This window comes from Pleurodeles waltl, chromosome 10 (assembly GCF_031143425.1).
Source record: "Pleurodeles waltl isolate 20211129_DDA chromosome 10, aPleWal1.hap1.20221129, whole genome shotgun sequence".
Lineage (NCBI taxonomy): Eukaryota > Metazoa > Chordata > Amphibia > Caudata > Salamandridae > Pleurodeles > Pleurodeles waltl.
Genome location: NC_090449.1, coordinates 489,927,840 through 489,948,118, shown reverse-complemented (window position 1 = coordinate 489,948,118; position 20,279 = coordinate 489,927,840). Strand labels below are relative to the sequence as shown.

General features: G+C 45.5%; 1 protein-coding gene across 13 annotated transcripts in view; it reads right to left on the bottom strand.

The window, feature by feature from the left end:
* Positions 1-20,279, bottom strand: part of LOC138261643 (uncharacterized) — a 1,036,964-nt gene that overhangs the window by 63,963 nt on the left and 952,722 nt on the right. For all 13 annotated transcript variants that reach the window (XM_069210793.1, XM_069210797.1, XM_069210802.1 and 10 more), the window contains one exon: positions 128-274. In XM_069210793.1, the coding sequence (XP_069066894.1) occupies positions 128-274 (147 nt within the window). The remainder of the gene's footprint in view (positions 1-127; positions 275-20,279) is intronic.

The window sequence follows — 20,279 nt, the reverse complement described above, 5'->3', positions numbered from 1 at the left end:
CAAATCACAGAAACAATCACAAGGACCATCTTTCCTAGGAAAAGACACAATGGTGTGGGATACAAACAATCAAGCTTCCCTCTTAACATTCCATTCCTGCAATTTTAATAAAGATTAGGAGACTAACTGTTTTCGGGTGCAGGACTTCCCTGCGTGTCCTCCTTTGGAGTGGAAGTTTTGGCTTTCGGTGGGTCACAGACCATGTCCTCATCCTCTGTCAAATCAATGCACTGGCTGCTTGATACTGGCGGGCCACAGAAATCTACATTTCTGACTATATGACAAAAAGAAAGTGAATTACTTTTTGCCCTTATTTCTTAAAAGGATTTTATTTTTAATAAAAAAATGTACAAAGAAGAACAATGTTTAGAAGAACAATGTTGAGATAACATCCAACACAATATCTTCACTGTCATTTATTAGTTTTTAATTGCTGCATGAAGAAAAGTATGCAATTATAAGCAAAAAGCATAGTGCATCTAAGTAAAAGCGGACAATTTAATATTTTATGAAACATATTGCTACTGCATACAAAATAATCAAAAACATGTATTTACCACACATTTAAAATACCAATATATTTTGTAGCACATAAATATTTCTTGGCAGCCATGAGTCCGACATTGACAGAGAAGTACAATACTAATGACATTTTCAGAAGCCATATATGCTTGTCTCCTGAGTTCTGGGGTAGGGGTAAACCACCAAACTGTAGTGCCAATCTGCTGATCTAACTCAGGAGGGGGATAAGGCAGACAGCAGCCACGCCCAATGACACAGTGGCAGCATCCCCCATAGCTATACATCCAGGTCCCAATGCTACAGAAGAAGCATTGAGACCTGGATGTAGAAGAAGCAGCAGTGAGACCTGGAAGAAGTAACAGTTCGGTTTAGCACATCATCCCATTTTTTTTGTGTGAATTCTTTTAGGGCTGTACTCTCATGTCACCGTGGAGATAAGCTTATTTGTTTTTAGAGGATAATAGATATACAGACTACCTGGGGCAATGTCTGCCGCACCACTTCTGTCCTCCATATCATCAACAGCGGTTCCCCATGTGACTTCCAATGCATGGCAATCCTTTATTTCACCAACAGCACTGCTAGGTCTGAAAACTGCCTTTTGGATTTCTTGGAGCTGCACCTAATCTATGCAACTACCCCCTTCCAGTGTAAAGTCAAGACAGGACATTTCTATACCATATAGAAAAAGCCAGAATACGTTGGACAGCATACTGGTAAATACCCAGATAGCATTCCAAAGATTCTGCGTAATCTAAAGAGGCTGAGATAGGAGTGGTTGAGGCAGTGAAATTGTATCAATTTAAATGTACTCCTTCAAGAGACACTGGCCACTTGGGCTGTTATGTTACACACCATCGTGTGTGCATCCCCATCAAAGGCCTCTCAGCTGACTATATACCTTCAATGTCACCCTACGTCCCTTACCCCACGTCAGGAGGGTTTGCAAAACTTCATCAGTAGTGGCTCCACAGCTGAATCATTCTCGTTAGTCTAACGTGTCTTAGTGGTTATTAGGAACTGTCCAGAAGGAACTCTGTACTCCATCTGAATGTCCCCAAATGGTCAGAGGACCCCAGAGAGGTACAGCTCTGCCAATCTCGCTGGTGCATAGATGCTCAGGAGGAATATTGCTGTTTTCAGTGTCGCTGTTTTTCGGACAGCATATAGGCATCTACAGGCATAGGCCTTCTTCCTTTTTTGTAGTCTAAAGTATCTATCCCAGCAATGAAGGGCTGTGGAGAGTAACTTAGGAGTAAGCATTCTCTGTTATCTACGTGTGCGACTGAGCAGAGGAGTAACATGAAAGCTCTATTAATCATTTAAAGATCAAAGGTGATGAAATTGCCATGTTTTAAGATGAGAATGAGACTGAGTAGAACTCTCAGATTTTAAACCAGCAGGAAAATAATTCCATAGTCTCACTGTTGAATATGTAAAAGATCGACCATCCACATCCAGATAGTCAGATAGTTCAAGGAGGAAGGTCTTAAGGTTCTTATGTAAGACCTTCTTTGAAGATGACTGCTAATGAATCCAGGAAAATAATTATACAAGGCCTTGAAAATGATACAGTAGATCTGAAACTGTGCCTGATGTTGAATAAGAAGCAAAAACAACATTTGAAGCAAAGGCTTGAAATGGGTGCCAAGTGGGCATCCAAGAATCAAACATGCTGATGTGTTTTGGATGACCTGGAACTTCTGCAGGAAATATTTGGAAAATCCAGTTACAAAGAATTCACATAGGCCAGGTGAGATCTAATCAAATCTCCAACTGCAATATGTTTACAGTGTAAGGATCATAATGGAAGAATGTTCCTTAAGACTTCAAGATGCTAAGTGCGTAATGATAAGAAGGAAGCTATTTGAGATTAAAATAATCGACTGATGGTTGAGTCTACCTCCAAGGCTCTTAAGAGTCTTTGAGGGAGCAGGAATAGTGGCTATTTTGGAGGGCTAGTATATATCCAGCAAAAAGGTCATTAGGGCTGTTCACAATAGGCATGTCAGTTTTTGCCACACTCACTTTGAGTTTGTTACTCCCCATACAGTTCCAAATAGATCGCAGAGACTATATTTGCAATGCACGAGTGGTGCGTTGCAAACTCTCCAGGTGCAGTTAAGGAATTTAGGGCCAGATATATCAAAAAAGCCTTTTGTGATTCGGTAATAGCGATTTTTAAACAATCGCTATTTCTGATTCGCATAATGCTATGTATCATATTTGCGATTCGGTAATAGCGATTTCTTAAAAATCGCAAATGCTATTACGTAAATTGCGATACCAGCCCCATTCGCACCTAGGCCCATATTTGCGATTTTTTTGCATTTCCCAATTTGTGAATTCCTAACTGGAATTCTCAAATTTGGGAAATACAAACCCCAGGGTGCTGGGTACCTAAGGCCCCCTCTGCTGCACCCCAATAATTTTTTTAAGGACATGTAAGGCGCACACATGCCAAAGGGGCATGTGGGAGTTACATGTCAATTTTAAAAATGCATTTTTAAAATTTGCACATAGTTACCACCAAGTTCAACTTGGTGGTAATAGCGATTCCTTAATGCCAAATTCGCATTAAGGAATTGCTTGTTACATGTGGTTTAGAAATCGCAATTTACGATTCTCTAAGCGGGCTCGCAAATATAAGGAATTGCTATTTTAGCGATTCCTTAAATTTGCTTTGGGAATGCCTTTCATAAATACTGAAAGGCATTTTTGCATTCGCAAACGGGCCTTCGCACCATTTGCGAATGCAAAAAGGCTTGATACATCTGGCCCGTAGTCACAAGGTTGATAGCACTGGGAGCCCACTGCACAATATGTTGCAGCTGAGCTAACAACAAACCACCCACTTGCTTCCTATTCTTCCATATCAGAGCTGAGAGTATAGAATACAGGTCACTAACGAGACAAGATGGTGTAAAAATTGGTAAATTAATAAAAAAAAAAGTAGAGCAGTGCCATTTTTAACTATGCAATTCTAACCATCACTGCCAACGGCAGTGTTTTCCAGAAGCATGCCAAACTCTGAAGTATCTGCTCAGTCCTGAGGCAACATCAGACCTGCTGACTCCAGGTAATCATGTATCAGCGCAGTCTCTGAAAGCAGGGTGGGTGTAAAGCATACAGTAGTCAGCAAATATATTATTGTCCTCTGTTTATAAATTTACTATGTCTCACTGACAGTTTTTAAGTGATGTCACATTTAGTCAAAATATTTCTGTGGCTATCCATGAAGCAAGCAGCATGTCAGCTTTATTCCCATGGGGCATAATTTTTATGTTTACTCTTTATAGTGAAAGCAGCCAAATCACTCAAATTGATAAGTTGGGCCTGTCAAGTCTCCTTAAAGGCCCTGGTCTGTACCAAACTCCTGTTCTACACATTTCTTGTTTTGTTCAACTTTTTCAAAGTCTCACAATACTGTGTCCCTAAACCCTTTGGGGGTCTTTATGCATTCCCCCCGATCACCATCTTCTATGCTTCACATTCTACATCCTTGTCTGCCACTGAGTTTCCATGTTCTTAGACAAAATTATCTATTGGGTCTCCAATTGTGTCACTAAAAGCAAAGTCTTGCCGAACTGCCACCTGTAACCTCCACAACAATCTCAGTGTCAGCAGCCTACCCCTGTTGATTGTGATAAGAAAGAGATGGTGATCAGAAGTCTCACAAAGATATTCTTATGAATGCACCCCTTGTAACATTGAGTGCACAATGAGGAATCAGGTCTGTGCAAGTATGCTATGCATGTATTGGGGAATAACAAGAATATCCTTGTCAGTCAGGATGTTCTGCTTATAAAAGTTTTTCGTGTTATGTGGTTCATACCAGCATGCAGCTGAACAGCCGGCAAAACATTAGAGACGTAAACACATACCAGTGTTAAAGCAATACCACCAAGCAATCCCCAGATGATCACATAAATCTCTTCTTTGTTTATTAATTCCTTTTCTATTTCTAGTAATACCCTTGCTCCCACCCTGATGAGCACTCTGCGGGCATACGAGGTGGAGGTTAGTGGCTACTAAATTCACTCTCCATCTACTTTGTACATTTGTTGATTCTGCTTGGGTCAAATACGTTTCCTGAAGAAAAGCTATGCGGTACCCCTTCCTCCTTAAATAAGACAGTACTTTTTGTCGTTTAGCTGATGCTCCCATGCTCTGGATGTTCCAGGTTATGAATTTATGTTTCAAATTGGGCATGATGAGGATGTATCAACATCTATCACCTCACAGATCATGAATATGTAATATGACTGTTGGCAATCCTCCCTCAGCAACTGGCACCCAGTGGTTCTATCTGCTGTCAGTTTTTTTTATGTTTTAGCCCCCCCAGACCTGAAATACTATGGCATGCAACAACCCCACAAGCGCCCTTTACCCCACGCATTGGGTGCAACCTTAAATCTTTCAATAAAAAAGAATAAATAACTGCCCCAATAATATAATATGAATATCTGGGGTTGTAATGCTTCATTGCAGGTGCCACAAGCCAAGTAAAATCTAATGTTGTGTTGATGGCTTTCCCAAATAGAAAGCCACAGCAGCTTCTGTGAAGAAGTGGAACGTTTGGTGAGTGACCATTTACCAAACATTTTTGGTTTCCAAACTCAACCTTCCAGATAGGGGATTTGTTTTTGACAAACAAAATACTAGTGACATTGACACCCTGAGTGTTTTCTCCCAGGGTGTGGGGATCATTCTTATTTTCTTCTCAGGACCATCAAGTTGTACCTGGTGGTCCCGAAAAGGAAAACAAAAAACAAACAAAAAAATCCCAAACAAATCAGACTGTCCATTCTAAATAGGGCGGGAGATCTGATATTCTTATAAAGACCACTCCCACTTCTTAAGGCCACCACTATAATGGTTCTGACGGTAGAGCCAGTAGGGTAACAGCTGTTTTAAACCTGAACGTCCACCAAACTCAAAATAAAGTGGTTGAACCAAACGTTTGATGGACAGAGTACTCCATCACATGTGTGGCAGTGTATCCTGTCCGCTAAACTACAAATCAGTCCCTAAGTATATTAGGAAGATGGAAGGGTTCCTTTATCCACATGTATTGGACAGCATGAGATGATAGTGTTTCATGTCATTAGGGTGAACTCTGTTCTTCCAAATATGACCCATGAAGTCCTCCTGGAGGGATGCACCATCTTCATGGGAGCAACTCATCATCAACAGGGATGCGGACACTCTTAGTGCCCTGACCATCAATATTGCTACTTCTTGGTCATTGTGCATTGTATCCAGTCAAGCTAACCTCAATCAGCTTCTACACCTTCATGGTTTCCTCTAATGTTTGGAGCGAGTGCCCCGATAGCTACAGCTAACTAGAGTTGATACCCCATTTCTCTCTAGCCAGTTCAAGACTGCCAAGACTTCCACAAAGAAGTAGATTTGGTCTCCATGGGTAATTCTATGTCCAGGAATAACAGAATAGCAACACATACTTGATCTGTAATTACCTCAATTTCTTCTTAACCTGCAGAAATGACTGGCTCAATGACTGCTGTAGAATAATATGTAAATATTAACACATTGGCATTGTCTACTGTCACGTGTACTTACATATGAGCCTGTTGTTGTATGATATCCCGGTCAAATAATCCAGTAGTTTTGCAATTAATGGTTGGGAGGGACCAGTGGGGGGTGTTTGACTGGGTTTGTTGATGATAAAACAGAGTCTGAAACAAATATTGACACTCTTATTAACCTATTAACCCCATCCTGCATTTTCTCCAACTAGAGGCCCTCAGTCAAATACTTGAAGAGTGTTCTGACCTGCCAGGGGCAACATCACATAGTTGTGATCTGCCTTTTGACTTGTTTCAGTTCAGTTTTTTTGGAGAGCAAATGAAATATGAAGACATTAGGCTACAGCAGACATCAGAAGTAAACAATATAAAATCATATGTTGTGAAAGAGCAGTGTAGGCCTAAAGTTTGTATTCACGCCAGAGAGGTGAAGAATTTACTTGAAAACAGAATGCATGACCTGCAAGGTCGTAGTTAAAGGAAAACCTGTGTTTTAAGCCTAAAGTAAGTTATAGTTTTAAGCACACAGGCACATATTCTCTTGTCTCAGTAAATTAAAGGTGTGATTGAAGAATGGGAGCAGAAGAATAAATCAGCCTAGGGTACGCAAAAACTGATGAGATCTTGTGAACAGAGTCATCAGTTGCATTCAAGAGTAGCTCAAATGTGAAGTTACCTTAAAAAAATAAAAAAAAAATAAAAGAGGCGTTTGACAGAACAGGAACTGTTTGCTTAATTAAACATTACAGCCAGGAGAGAAGTTAGAGAAACGGGGTCTGAGGACTATCTCTCAATGTCCAATCGACTGGAGTGTTTTTTTATATATTTCTTTGAGTATCATAAAACAATTACAACATTCCCTTTGAGGTGAAGAATGAGAACAGTAGTCTTGAAGTCATAAAGAAGATCCTAATAACATTTGCAGGTGGGCATCGACCTGGCGTGGAACCAATGAGGGCCAGTGGGTAACGTGTCCAGATGTCCGGCCTGAGGGGTGCAGGATTGCTGTGTGTACTGTGTGCGTTGTGTTCTAATGGGCTAAGTATTCCTAACTACGTGTGGCATCTGACCTTATGGTGTTTTGGAATGCGTGCATCCCTCTGGCAATGTGCGTTTCATTGGGGCCAATCTTCTGGGACCATTATGATGCCCTATCTGGGGGACCAATCTCGAGTTTTCTGTTCTCGTATTTGTAGGCTGGCTACGTGCTGCCTCACCTGTAACTTGTCAGTTAGTAACCCCATGCATAGGTTTCAGAGCCTACCTGACCACGTATCTTGGAGTCATGGTTGATGGAGAGTTCATGTCAGGTGGATTAGCTAATAGTGATGAGATTTTGTTGGTATGTGATTGTATCATGTTGCACATCAACATCAACTTCCCCAATATCAACAACTGGTTCATTTGTTAAGCACTGTTAGAACTTCAATAAAGAATGTGCAAAGAAAAAAAGGGTTAAAGGTTAGGGGACACCGGTGATGTGATTTTGCAAAAAGTAAGAAATTGTTAAACTTACTGATTAGCCTTTTTATATTGTTTGCACTTGCTATATAAGTGGCTGCTTCTGAAGTAGCAAATTGAGACCAGCTGTTTACCTGTATGGCAATAGCTACTCTCCCTGCAGCAACAGTAAAAAGCTGTGGCTTACCTTGCCTGCCTTTTTATCTTGCGTTTCCCCAGAAGAGTTTCAATCAACTCCTGACATCTAGACAATTTAACTCACTAGCTGAGAGTATTTCTATAAATAACCAAATAAGGAGCCTAGGCTATATTCTCTCAGGGGTGCGCACACATCTTGTGCACAGAGCTTTTCTGGGAGTGTACACCAATCCATAAACTGATAATCAGTCATTACCATGCAGACATTTACAAGGTGGTGCATTTGAATACATATATTACAATGAGCTGTACCAATACCAACGATTCAGATATGCCAACAGGCAGGTCAGGGCAGTGCTGTATGTCCATTACTATGCAGAGGACTTTTCCGCCCCAACAGACATAAAAATATAACTCTCTCTCCCCACCCCCAAATCTTTAAAAAAAAAAAAAAAACTTAAAAAACCTTACTACCACTTAACCCTAAAAACCCTTATCTAACCTTTAATCTTAAAAAACCCTAGTTACACCTACTCGTTATTAAACCCTAAAAAGCCCCTAATGCTAGCCATCTGTAAACCCCTTACCTCAACCTTTCCTGAAACCCTAAAAAACACTTGCTACCCATCTACCCACACCCATTTCTGAACCTTAAAAATCCTTACTACTCTAACCCCAACACTGAACCCTAAAAGCCCTTACTACACGTTACTCCAAAACCCATCCCTGAACCTAAAAATCCTTACTACCCCTTCTCGTCCTAAATCCAAAGAATCCTTTGCTATGCCATCCAACTGTGAACGGTAAAGCCCTATCACCTCTTTTCTGTAACCATCCCTGAAACCTATTAACAAATACATTTTTTAAGTGACCTAAGAAATTATATGTGTATATATATATATATATATTTGAGAATGTGTGTGTGTATATATTTTTATATAAATATATATACATATAAATATCTTTTTACATACACACACATATATATATATACAAATACACACATATACATATATAAACCAGTGCTTATGTCATTTAAAAAAACAAAACCTGTCTGTGAGGTGAAGCACCCCCAAAAGGTCTGTGTGTTACTTACTTGCATAGTAAAGATAGTGTGGCAAAGGCTGTCTGGTGAAGATAACATAGGTCGCACGCTTGGAGAGAGACCTTGCTGACAACAAAAAATATTTTCTCTAGTGTCTGGTAGGAATTCCAATGTTGAAAAGAGGCCAGGAGGGCCAGGAGTGCCTAAGGCACCTGTTCAATAGTAGGCCTCAGGGTAGGTGTCACTCAGGGGTCATGAGAGGGATAGAGTTGGTGGCTCTTGCTAATGCTGCCTGTGCTACGGCTGGTCTGAGGCTGTTAGTGGAGGCCAAAGCAAAGAAACGCTACTTAGGAGGACTGAAGACAAAAAGGCAGATTGTGATGCCTCTAGGGCCTGGCAGGATTCCCCCTCAATCACAAGCTATGATTGCAGTGATCTCTGAACAAAACGAATGCTGGAGAGTCAAGGTAGCCTCAGACACATCCATTCTGCAGGACATAGGCCATCATTACAACCCTGGCGATCGGTGTTAAAGACGTGGTAATACTGCCAACAGGCCGGCGGTAAAACAAAATGGGATCTCGACCACGGCAGAAACTGCCAACACAGACAGCCACTTTAACACTCCGACCGCCAAGGCAGTAGCAACAAACACTGCAGCGGTAACCGCCAACAGACAGGCGGAAGACAATGTACCGGCCACCTCATCACAACCCGCCTATCCACCAGCTTTTCCGGGGCGGTACCAACGCCATCAAAAGCACGCGGAAACAGGACTTGGAAGGGAAACCACTCACCGCTCAACACAAATGAAGAACCAGGACACCATGGAGCCCGAGCTGCAGGTCCTGCCCATGCTGGTCTACCTCCTCATCTACCAGGAATACGAAAGGCAGCGGCAACAACCAGTGAGTAATGCACCTAGTACACAGGGGAGGGGGGGAGGAAAAAGTGACACACACATGCAACACCCCCACCCCCACTCTCACCCACAAACACATGCATCAACATTACATTTACACCATCGAACCCTCTGGAAGAATGCAAGGACAAAAGGAATAGAGTTAAATCAGTGATATTTTAGAAATAGGCAGATATACGTAATAAACAGAAAAACAGTATTTACAAAAATATACAATATGAACATACGGCAATACATTGTCCATTCAAAATGTCCGTGGGCCACTGGGCCAAAAATCATGGGCCAAGCCCACACTTGACTCCTGCCTCAGTACGGATAGAACACTGCAGGGGCATCAGGTCGAAAACACACAGGCACCTCAGTGGGATGGGGACGGGGGGCACCTCAGCCGGAAGATAGAATAATGCCACTGCTCCTCGAGGGGGCTCCATGCCCACTGCTTGGTCCTGGGGAGTGCAAAGCCACAGTCTCACAAGTCTCTCAAGTGGGTGGTTTGCCCACTGCTTGCTCCTGGGGAATGCAAAACTACGGTCTCACAAGTCTCTCAAGTGGGTGGTTTGCCTACTGCTTGCTCCTGGGGAGTGCAAAGCCACAAACTCTCTAGTGGGTGCCTTTCTCCACTGGTTCTGGAGGGGGCTTTGTGTCAAGTGTGCTTCATCCTGCCAAGGATAGGGTGAGTGGATGCCTTTCTCCACTGGTTCTGGAGGGGGCCTTATACCCAGTGATGCAACACTTGGGGTGTGGCAGTTCACAGTCCCTCACCTGGGTGTCTAAGGCACGAGATTTGCAGGACCAGGTTGCGTGATAGTCCATGGAGGCAGGGCTAGACTCCATCCTGCAGCGGCTAAGGATGCAAACTGGTGGTAGTGCCGGTGCTGGTGGGGGTGCTACCAGTGGTAGTGGGAGGCTCCAGCCCTTCTCCTGCAGCCTCGGATTTCTGCTCACTGGGGCTGCTGCTGCTGGTAGTGGTGCTACTGTCAGCGGTGTAGGTGGTGGTGCTTGCGGCGGTGCTAGCGGGGGTGCAGGTGGTGGTGCTGGCCATGGTGCAGGTGGCGGTGCTGCCAGTGGTGGGTGGAGGCCCCAGCCCTTCTGCAGCCTCGGACAGCTGACCACTGGGGCAGCTGCTGCTGACAGTAGTGGTGCAGGTGGCGGCGCTTGCGGCAGTGCTAGCGGCGGGGCAGGTGACGGTGCTGGCGGTTGTGCTGGTAGCCACCAGGCCTTCATCTGCAGCCTCCGACGGCTGAAGTGCCTTGCCTGGTGTTTTCTGCCCCTTCCTCACCTTGGCAGATGGTGGTGTCACCTTGGGTCTGGCAGCTGGAGACTTTGAGGTGGCCTTGCTGGGTGGTTGGTGCTCCTTCCTCTTGCTAAATGCTGTCCCCCTCTTCACCTTGGCAGGTGGTGGAATGGTTTTGTCCTTGGCAGATGTTAGTGGCACATTGGCTGGGCTGATGGGTGACCCCTTTGAGCCTCTGTTAGCTGCAGGAACCACAGCGGACATCGACTTGGTGGCTGAGGTGCTGGGCTGGGTTCTGGACACCCTGGCCCGAGAGGAAGGACAGGGAAAGGGAGGGAACCGGGAAGGGGTAGGGAAGAGGTCAATGTTTGCTAGGAAAAGCTTCCTAGAGACACTAGGGCGGGAAGAGGGAGAGGGTTTGGGAGTGGAGGAAGAGAGAGTGGTTGTAGGAGGTGTCTGTCTGCTGTGTTTGGGTGCAGGCTCATGGGCTGGATGCTGTTGTGAGGTGGTTGGCTGTTGGGTGGGTGGGTGCTTGAGTTTGTGTACTTTGGGAGTGGGGGTCACAGACACACTGGGAGAGGACACAGGGGACGTGTGCATGGATGTGGGGGTGGTGACTGCCACTGAAGGGTGTGTTGTGATAGGCATGCTGGTGATGCAGGTAGTGGATGAGGATGTAGTGTATGCAGGTGTGAGTGGAGATGCTACTGGGAGGAAGGTGGATGACGAGGAGGAGGGGGACACAGTGGAGGCAGTGGCTGTTGGTGTGTCTGCATGGGGATGGTGCTTGTGTGAGTGCCTGTGAGATGAAGTGTGGTGCTTTTGTTTGCCTGAGCCACCTGTTGTTGGGGTGGGCACCGAGGTGTCCGCCACCACCAGGGAGCATCCATCGGAGGAGTCGCCGCTGTCTGTGGTGTCCCCTCCTGTCCCTGTCGGCCTACTGCCTTTGGTTGCACACCTGAAACCCACAGGACCCTGCCCAGTAGTAGATGCCCACTGACACCATTGGAGTAGGAGTGCTTCAGAGCCTGCCCAACAAGGGACCAACCCTGCTATCTTCGCCCTGGCCTAGGGGCACCCACAGCCCACATCCCCCACCCAGGCAACCCTTAACACGCGCAAAGTCAGGATTCAGAATCTGTACTCACCCCTTTGTGGCTGCTGTGATGCCTTCAAGCGCCCATCTCACTCCGGATAGGCCATTGCCAGGATGCGGAACATTAGGGGGGTCATGGTGCATTGGGCACCCCTTCCTCGTTGGGAGACCAGCCCCAGCCTCGCCGTCTTCTTTGCCCAGCGGCGCAGGTCTTCCCACCGTTTGCGGCAGTGGGTGCTCTGCCTGTCAAAGACCTCCAGGGTCGGCACCTGCTTGGCGATGGCACGCCAAATACCCATTTTCAGGTGGACGCTGACCTGCATGGAAAAGACAGCAGAAAAGGGAATTAGTCAACCGCCCCGACCGTCACACTAATGGCCCACCAGATCCCTCCCATCCCGATGCACATACATTGACCACCATACATGTAGCACTCTGGCCAGGACGCCTCTGCCCCCCCTACATGTGGCTTACACAGACAGCAATCCATACATTCAAGGCCCATGCATCGTGCTCACAGTGTACTCACCTGTTTGTCTGGAGGACCGTAGAGTAACGTGCACTGGGGTAGGACCCCATCCACCAGTTTCTCCAATTCCTCTGCAGTGAAGGCAGGGGGCCCTTTCCCCAGACACATGAGCCATTGTCGCTTCCAAACACAGGTCACAGCAGCACTTGCAGTGTAGGTCCTCTCCTGTTGAAGGTCAGGTAGCAAGTGAGTGAACAGAGAGAAAATGGCGGTCACGTCCGCGGTGGTGCGTGCCATCACCGCCGGCGTACATCGCCATTGGCTCCTGGAACCCATAGGGCTCAATGATAACCAATGCGAAGTTGTGCGGCGGTCTTCAACCGCCTACCGCAACGGCACACAACTCCAGCGGAATTTCCTCATTTCCAATTGTACATCCTCACAGGTCAGGCAGCAGCCATTCAGGGGGGCACAAGGCATGGCACCTAACTGTGTCACAGAAGACATTGGCACAGCAACTGATTTTCGGATTCACATAATGGTTCTGTAAAGGAAAAAATGCATCATTAGTGACTATAACCCTCTGATCACCGTTTTTTTCCATAGTCTTCAACCGCTGAGGTTAAATATGAGATGGCGAGACATCCTCCGGTGTACAGACCCCTGGTGGACCTTGCGACAATGGAGGACAGACACATCATAACATACAGACTTGGTCGGGCCACAATCCAAGAACTGTGTGCCTAATTGGAGCCAGACCTGATGTCAGCTATCCGCCAGCCCACAGGTATCCCTCCTCTAGTGCAGGTCCTGTCAGTGCTCCATTTCCTGGCAAGTGGTTCCTTCCAAACTACAGTGGCCATGGCATCAGGGATGTCTCAGCCAAAGTTCTCCAACGTGTTGACCAGAGTGTTGTCAGCCCTGCTGAAACACATGCGCAGCTACATCGTATTACCCCAGGTGGAGGATTTGGCCACAGTGAAAGCTGACTTTTATGCCCTGGGACATATCCCCAACATCATTGGTGCCACTGATGGTACACATGTGGCATTTGTCCCCCCCAGAGAAATTAACAAGTTTTCAGGAATAGAAAAAGCTATCACTCTATGAATGTGCAGATGGTGTGTTTGGCAGACCAGTACATCTCCCATGTGAATGCCAAGTTTCCTGACTCTGTGCATGACGCCTTTATCTTGAGGAATAGCAGCATCCCATATGTGATAGGCCAACTCCAGAGGCACCGGGTGTGGCTGATAGGTGAGCCCAAGGTCCCCACCCAGTATAAGTAGGTGTCTGGGAATGGGGTTGTCCCTAAGGGTTAGTGTGTGTCTAACAGTTGTCCCTCGATATTTACAGGTGACTCTGGTTACCCAAACCTCTCATGGCTACTGACCCCAGTGAGGAATGCCAGGACAAGGGCAGAGGAATGTTACAATGAGGCACATGGGTGAACAAGGCGGATAATTGAAAGATCCTTCGGCCTCCTGAAGGCCAGGTTCAGGTGCCTTCATCTGACTGGTGGATCCCTGTACTACTCACCCAAGAAAGTGTGCAAGATCATTGTTGCATGTTGCACATCCTGTCCTTGAGACGCCGGGTGCCTTTTCTGCAGGGGGATGAGCTTGGAGGAAGAAGATGTGGACAACAGAAGTAACAGAAGTAATATAATACATCAGTACTTCCAGTGACACACAGGTAAGACACTGTAACTTCAATTTACTTTTCTTTTTTCTGTTGGACATTGTACATGGCAGCCTGATTTCCCTATGTCTATGGCCACTTACTGTACCCTTTGGCATCTCTATTTTCAGATCTTTGTGGCCCACTCTGGCTCCTGGTGTGTTTACTGCTGCCCACTTAAGGTCATTCCAATGAAAATGTAACTGTACATATGACTTGCTATGCTTTGATAATGTTGTACTAATACATTTTTTAATCATTTGACAGACTCCAGATTTGTATTTGTTCCAAGCGTGTTTATTTAAGTGCTCATAAGTAGAGGGGGATGTGCCATGGGCTGGGGTGAAAGTCTAGTCTCTTGGTATCACAGGTGTATTGTGCAAGGGGGCATAGGAAGTGGAGCAATGGCAGTTCAAGGTGGACAGGGTGACATAGTGGGACAGAAGGGTGACAATCAGGAGAGTCTTATTTCCTGGTGGGTGTCTTGACAATGTTCTCTGGCTTCTGCCTGGATCGCAGGGACTGTTTGTGGGGTGGTTCTCCTTCTGCAGGGGGTGGGGTGCTGGTGGCCTGTTGTTCCAGTGGCGGGGCCGCCTGTCCACTAGCGCCGGTGGAGGTGGAGGGCTTTTCTTCGGTGTGGCTAGTGTCAGGGGCCCGTTTTTGTGCCACTGCCTCCCTCATGGTGTTGGCCATGTCACCCTGCACCCCTTCAATGGTGACCAGGATGATGTATATGTTTTTGAGGTCCTCCCTGATCCCCAGGTACTGTCCTCCGGCAGGCGTTGGGTCTCCTGCAACTTGGCCAGTATCTGGCCCATGGTCTCCTGGGAATGGTGGTATGCTCCCAGGATGTTTGTAAGTGCCTCCTGGAGAGTGGGTTCCCTGGGCCTGTCTTCCCCCGGTCGCACAGCAGTCCTCCCAGCTTCCCTGTTGTCCTGTGCCTCTGTCCCCTGAACCATGTGCCCACAGCCACTGACCCCAGGTCCCTGATCGTCCTGGGTTTGCCTGGGGTCCCTGTAGTGGTGGACATACTGCTGATTGACGTGTCCTGGGAACAGTGTCATGGGCCCGCTGGGTGGGTGCTGTGCTGGGGTTTCCTGAGGGGGAGGCTCTGTGGTGGTACGGGACTGTGGCAGAGTAACCGACAGTCTGGAGGTCCCTGATGGGCCAGGTTGGTCATCCTGATCCAGGTGTGCAGAGATGCGGTCATCACTGTGGGCCTCTTCTGGGGGGAGGGGGGAACTGGATGTTGCTGGCAACTCCTCTACGGTGACTTGAGGAGAGGTCCTGTGGGGATGCAAATGCAGTGTTATTTTTTCTGTGTGTGCCACCCTGGGCATGGGTATGTTCCCCACTATGGTTGTTATTCCCAAGGCAGCTTTGGCTTGTGTGAGTTGTGCTTGGTTTGGCTGAGTGATGGTCACTAGGGTGGATGCTGTGGTGATGGGTGTCCATACAGGTCTGTGATGGGTGTTCATGCTTTGGTGTTGCATCCAGAGCTTGGTATTGGGATGGGTGGGTTGTGATAGTGGGGTATATGTGAGATGGTGGAGTGATGGGGGTGAGGGTAGGGGTTGTTGTTTGTGATGGCATGCAGGTAGGGTGGGGGATATAGTAGTAAAGATTTGACTTACCAGAGTCCAGTCCTCCTGCTACTCCTGCGAGGCCCTCAGGATGCATGATCGCCAAGACTTGCTCCTCCCATGTTGTTAGTTGTGGAGGAGGAGGTGGGGGTCCACCACCAGTCCTCTGTACTGCTACCTGGTGTCTTGCAACCACAGAATGCAACTTCCTCTGTAGGTCGTTCCACCTCTTCCTGATGTCATCCCTTGTTCTGGGGTGCTGTCCCACGGTGTTGATCCTGTCCACGATTCTCCGCCATAGCTCCATCTTCCTAGCAATGGCAGTCTGCTGCACCTGTGATCCGAATAGCTGTGGCTCTACCCGGATGATTTCCTCCCCCATGACCCTTGGCTCCTCTTCTGAAAACCTGGGATGTCTTTGTGGTGCTACAGATGTGGTGTGAGTGATATGTGTGCGGGTGTATGTGGTGCTGTTTTGGGTGTGTGGTGTGAGGTGCGTGAATGGTGTATGGGTGATGGTGTTTTGTGGCTCTGACTGAGTGGGTGCTCCTGGCTTCTCTCTCTCTCTCTCTCACTTGTCAAAATGTTTGGGTCGTAAAAGGTTGTGGGTATTGTGGATATGTGTTTTATAGTGTTGTGGGTGTGGTGTCGATATGTGTGTCAGCTGTGTGTAGTTTGAATTGTCCAATGTGGTGGAGTTTTGTTAGGGTGTGTGTATTTTGAGCGCGGCGGTGTGTACCGCCAATGGTTTACCGCGGTTGTGGGTCCTGACTGTGAGCGTATTTCTGTTCGTGTAACGGTGTGGGTTTTGGTACCACCAGTTGCTGCAATTTAACTCACTATCTAGGACTAAACATTTTTGTGTTTTTTTAACTGTCTTGTAATATTTTTGGTTGGTGATGTGTACATAACATTATACATTGGTTGTGTATTTTATGTACGGTGTGACACGATTCTCATAAACTAGTAATACGTTATAGTATTAAATATACTCCTTTTGGTGAGTATACAATAGGGTTATCCCTGGGTTTGAAAGTACTGATTGCATTGTGTACAGTGTTGCAATCGTGGTGTTGCCAAATTGTAATTATTGGTAATGGGGCATGCTTGAAAGTCATTCGTAAAGAGGTCTAAACAAACACTGGGTTTCTTTTTCTCAGTGTGGGGAGTATCTGTGCCACCTCTTTGCTTCTAGAAATTTGTTTAGATCAGGCTTTATAACTGTTTCTTTCAACAAGTTTGCATCGACAGGTTACATGTAAAAAAAAAAAATACCCACCTGCTAGATTCCTTTAAATCCTGCAGGGAAAATTGGATCATGAATGAAACATTTACATACTTTTTCCCTCCCTTGTTTGTTTTGAATGCCCCCCTGCTTCCCATCTGTATACCTCTTATTCCTATGCACAACTTTAAATTGTATGCCCTTCTGCCTGGAGTTCCTATTTTTTATTATTTTTTTAAATAAAAAACAAACAAACAAAAAAAAACGTAACAAGATGCTTCTCGCATTGCCCCCTCTAATGATCACACTAAGAGACTAATTGCCATAAGGAAACTGGAGTAAATGCATGGAATGGTATCCTTAGCATGCAAGACTTAGGCCCATATTTATACTTATTTAACACCGCATTTGCGTCAAAAAGCGGCACAAATAAAGTATAAATATGGGCCTAAGTATGATAACAAATGGACTGAATACTAACTTTGGGCTCACAGAAAGCATGCTACTCTCCTTAAAGCATTTCAATGCCTCTTGAGGGGTGGTAATCGCTATATAAATACAATTTCAATTCAATCAACGGCTGTGAAAATGTGCCTTTGCTTGTAGGGTGCTAGAAGAAGGGGCTGTAGTTCAGAAAGTGTCCTGCATTGAAATACGTTAATTTTTATAGAAGCTCAAAAGGAAGTTTGTGGACACCAACAGTGAGGCAGCAACAATGAATCTGCGCGAGATCTGCCCTAGAAACTTCATTTACTGAAGTCACAGAGTCGTATTAACCAGACTGAGTTAATGAGGTTCAGTACATTTACTTCATGGGAAAATAAAGGAAAAGGAAGCAGTTTTCCACCACTGGGTTGTGTTAGAAGTTTGATATTTTTTAACATCCGTAAAGTAAGAGTAAAGACAGAACTCGAGACTGAATAATGTGTAATTGCGCTGTATTCTGGCAATTCTATTTCCTTCTTTTTTTTTCAGAAGACTTTTACTAAGCGCTGTGACCCTACTTCCAAGTACTTTCAATCATGGCAAAACATCTAGAACAGAAGCACATGTTCAGAAAGTGGTCAACAAAAAGCACACAATGTGGGCGTAAGGGATTGAAAAACGTTATTTCTGGTTCAAGGGGTTTCAACCAGTAAACCACAACTGTGTTAGGGGTGGGTCTGATGGCAAGGTGGAATTAATAAAGCTTCCTCGCAAATGGCACTGTATAGGGAGTCCTGTGGAAAATGTATTCATAGGTCCACACTTAGTAGTGGTGTCTGTCCAAAAAAAGTAAATTATCGAACTTACTGGAGGTCAAGGTTTTTTTTTTCTTTTTAGGTTCTCGCAATCTCAAGTGAGCCTGTTTCTGGTTGCAGTTAAAGCCATAACAGCAGTAGTAAATTATGAAATCTTTTCTCTGCACCCACAAGCAGTAGTTGGTTACTGCAAAGTATCCATTTTGGATACTTTCGAATACCAGGGGTCCCTGGGCCTAACATACTATTTCTTCCATTTAGTATCAAGTGTTATTCATTTTTTATACTTGTGTGGCTCATCTGGGTCAGAACCCGGGAAACATAGTACTTGAGGGCTTGAAGAAGTACAACCGTGCCTATGCATTCTGTAGAGCTATTTGGTATATCCCGGTTACCGTTTGTATCCACCTTTATTGCCTGAAGTATAATCCTTTTATGTAAGGAGCTCATCTACCTTGAATTTTGTACCCCAAATATCTTCATTAAAAATGGACCTAGGTTATCTCATTCAGTAGGGAGAATTGAAGGATCACTGCGAGGTTCCCAGTGTTGCTTGACTTTTAATAGTGCAAAAGTACTGTAGTGTTTGTATCTCATGCTCAAGAGGACGGAGTGGGCTTTCTGAATGGTTAGATAGCTACTTACGTAGTACTGCATGACAGTGCCGGACTGGGAACCCAAAGTAGCCCTGGCAATTTTCAGTCACCGCTGGCGACGAGACAAAGTGGCAGGGTGGGGGCACTGGCAGCATCAAGGCAGCTTCAGGATTGGCCGGAGCGCCTAGGCTTTGCGCTCTCAGGCAGACTTGGAAGCCTGTGTCTGCTCTCTTCAACCGACAACACAGTTCTGGGTTGGAAATAGCTTAGTGTCCATGTGTATTTGGCATCGTGAGACGGCCGGCCAAGCACACGTGCACTGAGGGGAGTGCACACCACTCCCCTATATGGCTGCCATCCCCCATAGTCCTGCCCCTTTAAAAATAAAATTATAATAAATATTGTTTAACAGCTGCTGCTGCTGGTGGGAGAGTGGGGTGGTGATGCTCCTTTGCAGAGCAGGAGTCGCTGCTGGCAATTTTGTCCTGACAGGCCACTGGAAGGGGGGGATATTGCAGCAATAACAAAACCAACCCCCACTGCTCAAACAACAGCCCACACCCTTCGAGCCTCCCAAGGAAAGGTCTGATGCCACTACAGCCATGATTGTTAGTACTTTGGCTTATAAAGCAGCCTATGTGTGGTATTTATTTGTAGTAAATTAGGGTCAGAATCGTATTGCAGCTATCGCTCATGCATGAAAGAAGAATGAGCAATAGGCTCACAGGTTGCTTATATTTCTTACAAAATCTTATAGCCAGGGTGTAGCAAACCATGCATTATAGAGCAGCTTGGTCATTTCCTACACACGTAAAGGAAATTTAAAAGGCTAAGATAATAAGAATCTAATTAAAAGCACTAATTGTAGAACGTAGCAACTTGCCCAGCAAGCTTGTCTGCATAGCAAGTTGATGCATGTCTTCAATGGTCAGAGCCTTGGCTGCAATGTACTGAGACCACTCGTTGCCATAAACAGAGGAAAGTAAACATGGCAAAGCCAATAGTTTTTACCTTTTAGACTATTCACTTTGTCAATGTTTTTTATCAGTGATATGCTGCAGTGGCAAAAAACATACTTTTTGCTGATTCTGAGCACAAGCAAAAAAAGAAAAAACATTATGATGAGAACATATGCATGCTGAAGTATGTGCCATGACTCAGCTGGTGGCCATGTAAAGGTACGTGCAAGTATGTGTGATGGCATATGCACATGCATGCGTCAGCACGCATGCAAGTGCACACAGAACAATGTGAGCACTGTGTTATTTACCATTCCAAGATGGCAGGTGCCACTTGGAACAGTAAATAGAAATTACATTTTTACATGTGTGGAAGTGCTTTGTGAAATTGGTGCTGCCCAGAAACAATTGCCAGTTGCCAGGGGGTGGCATACAAGAGAGTGCAAGAAAACATATTAACTTTATTGGAGTGCTTAAAGAAAAGGTGGTTTCCTGAATGTGAGTGTGAGAAGCTGGCCTGGTTTGTATTGGGTACCAGAGGTACTTACACCTTATACCA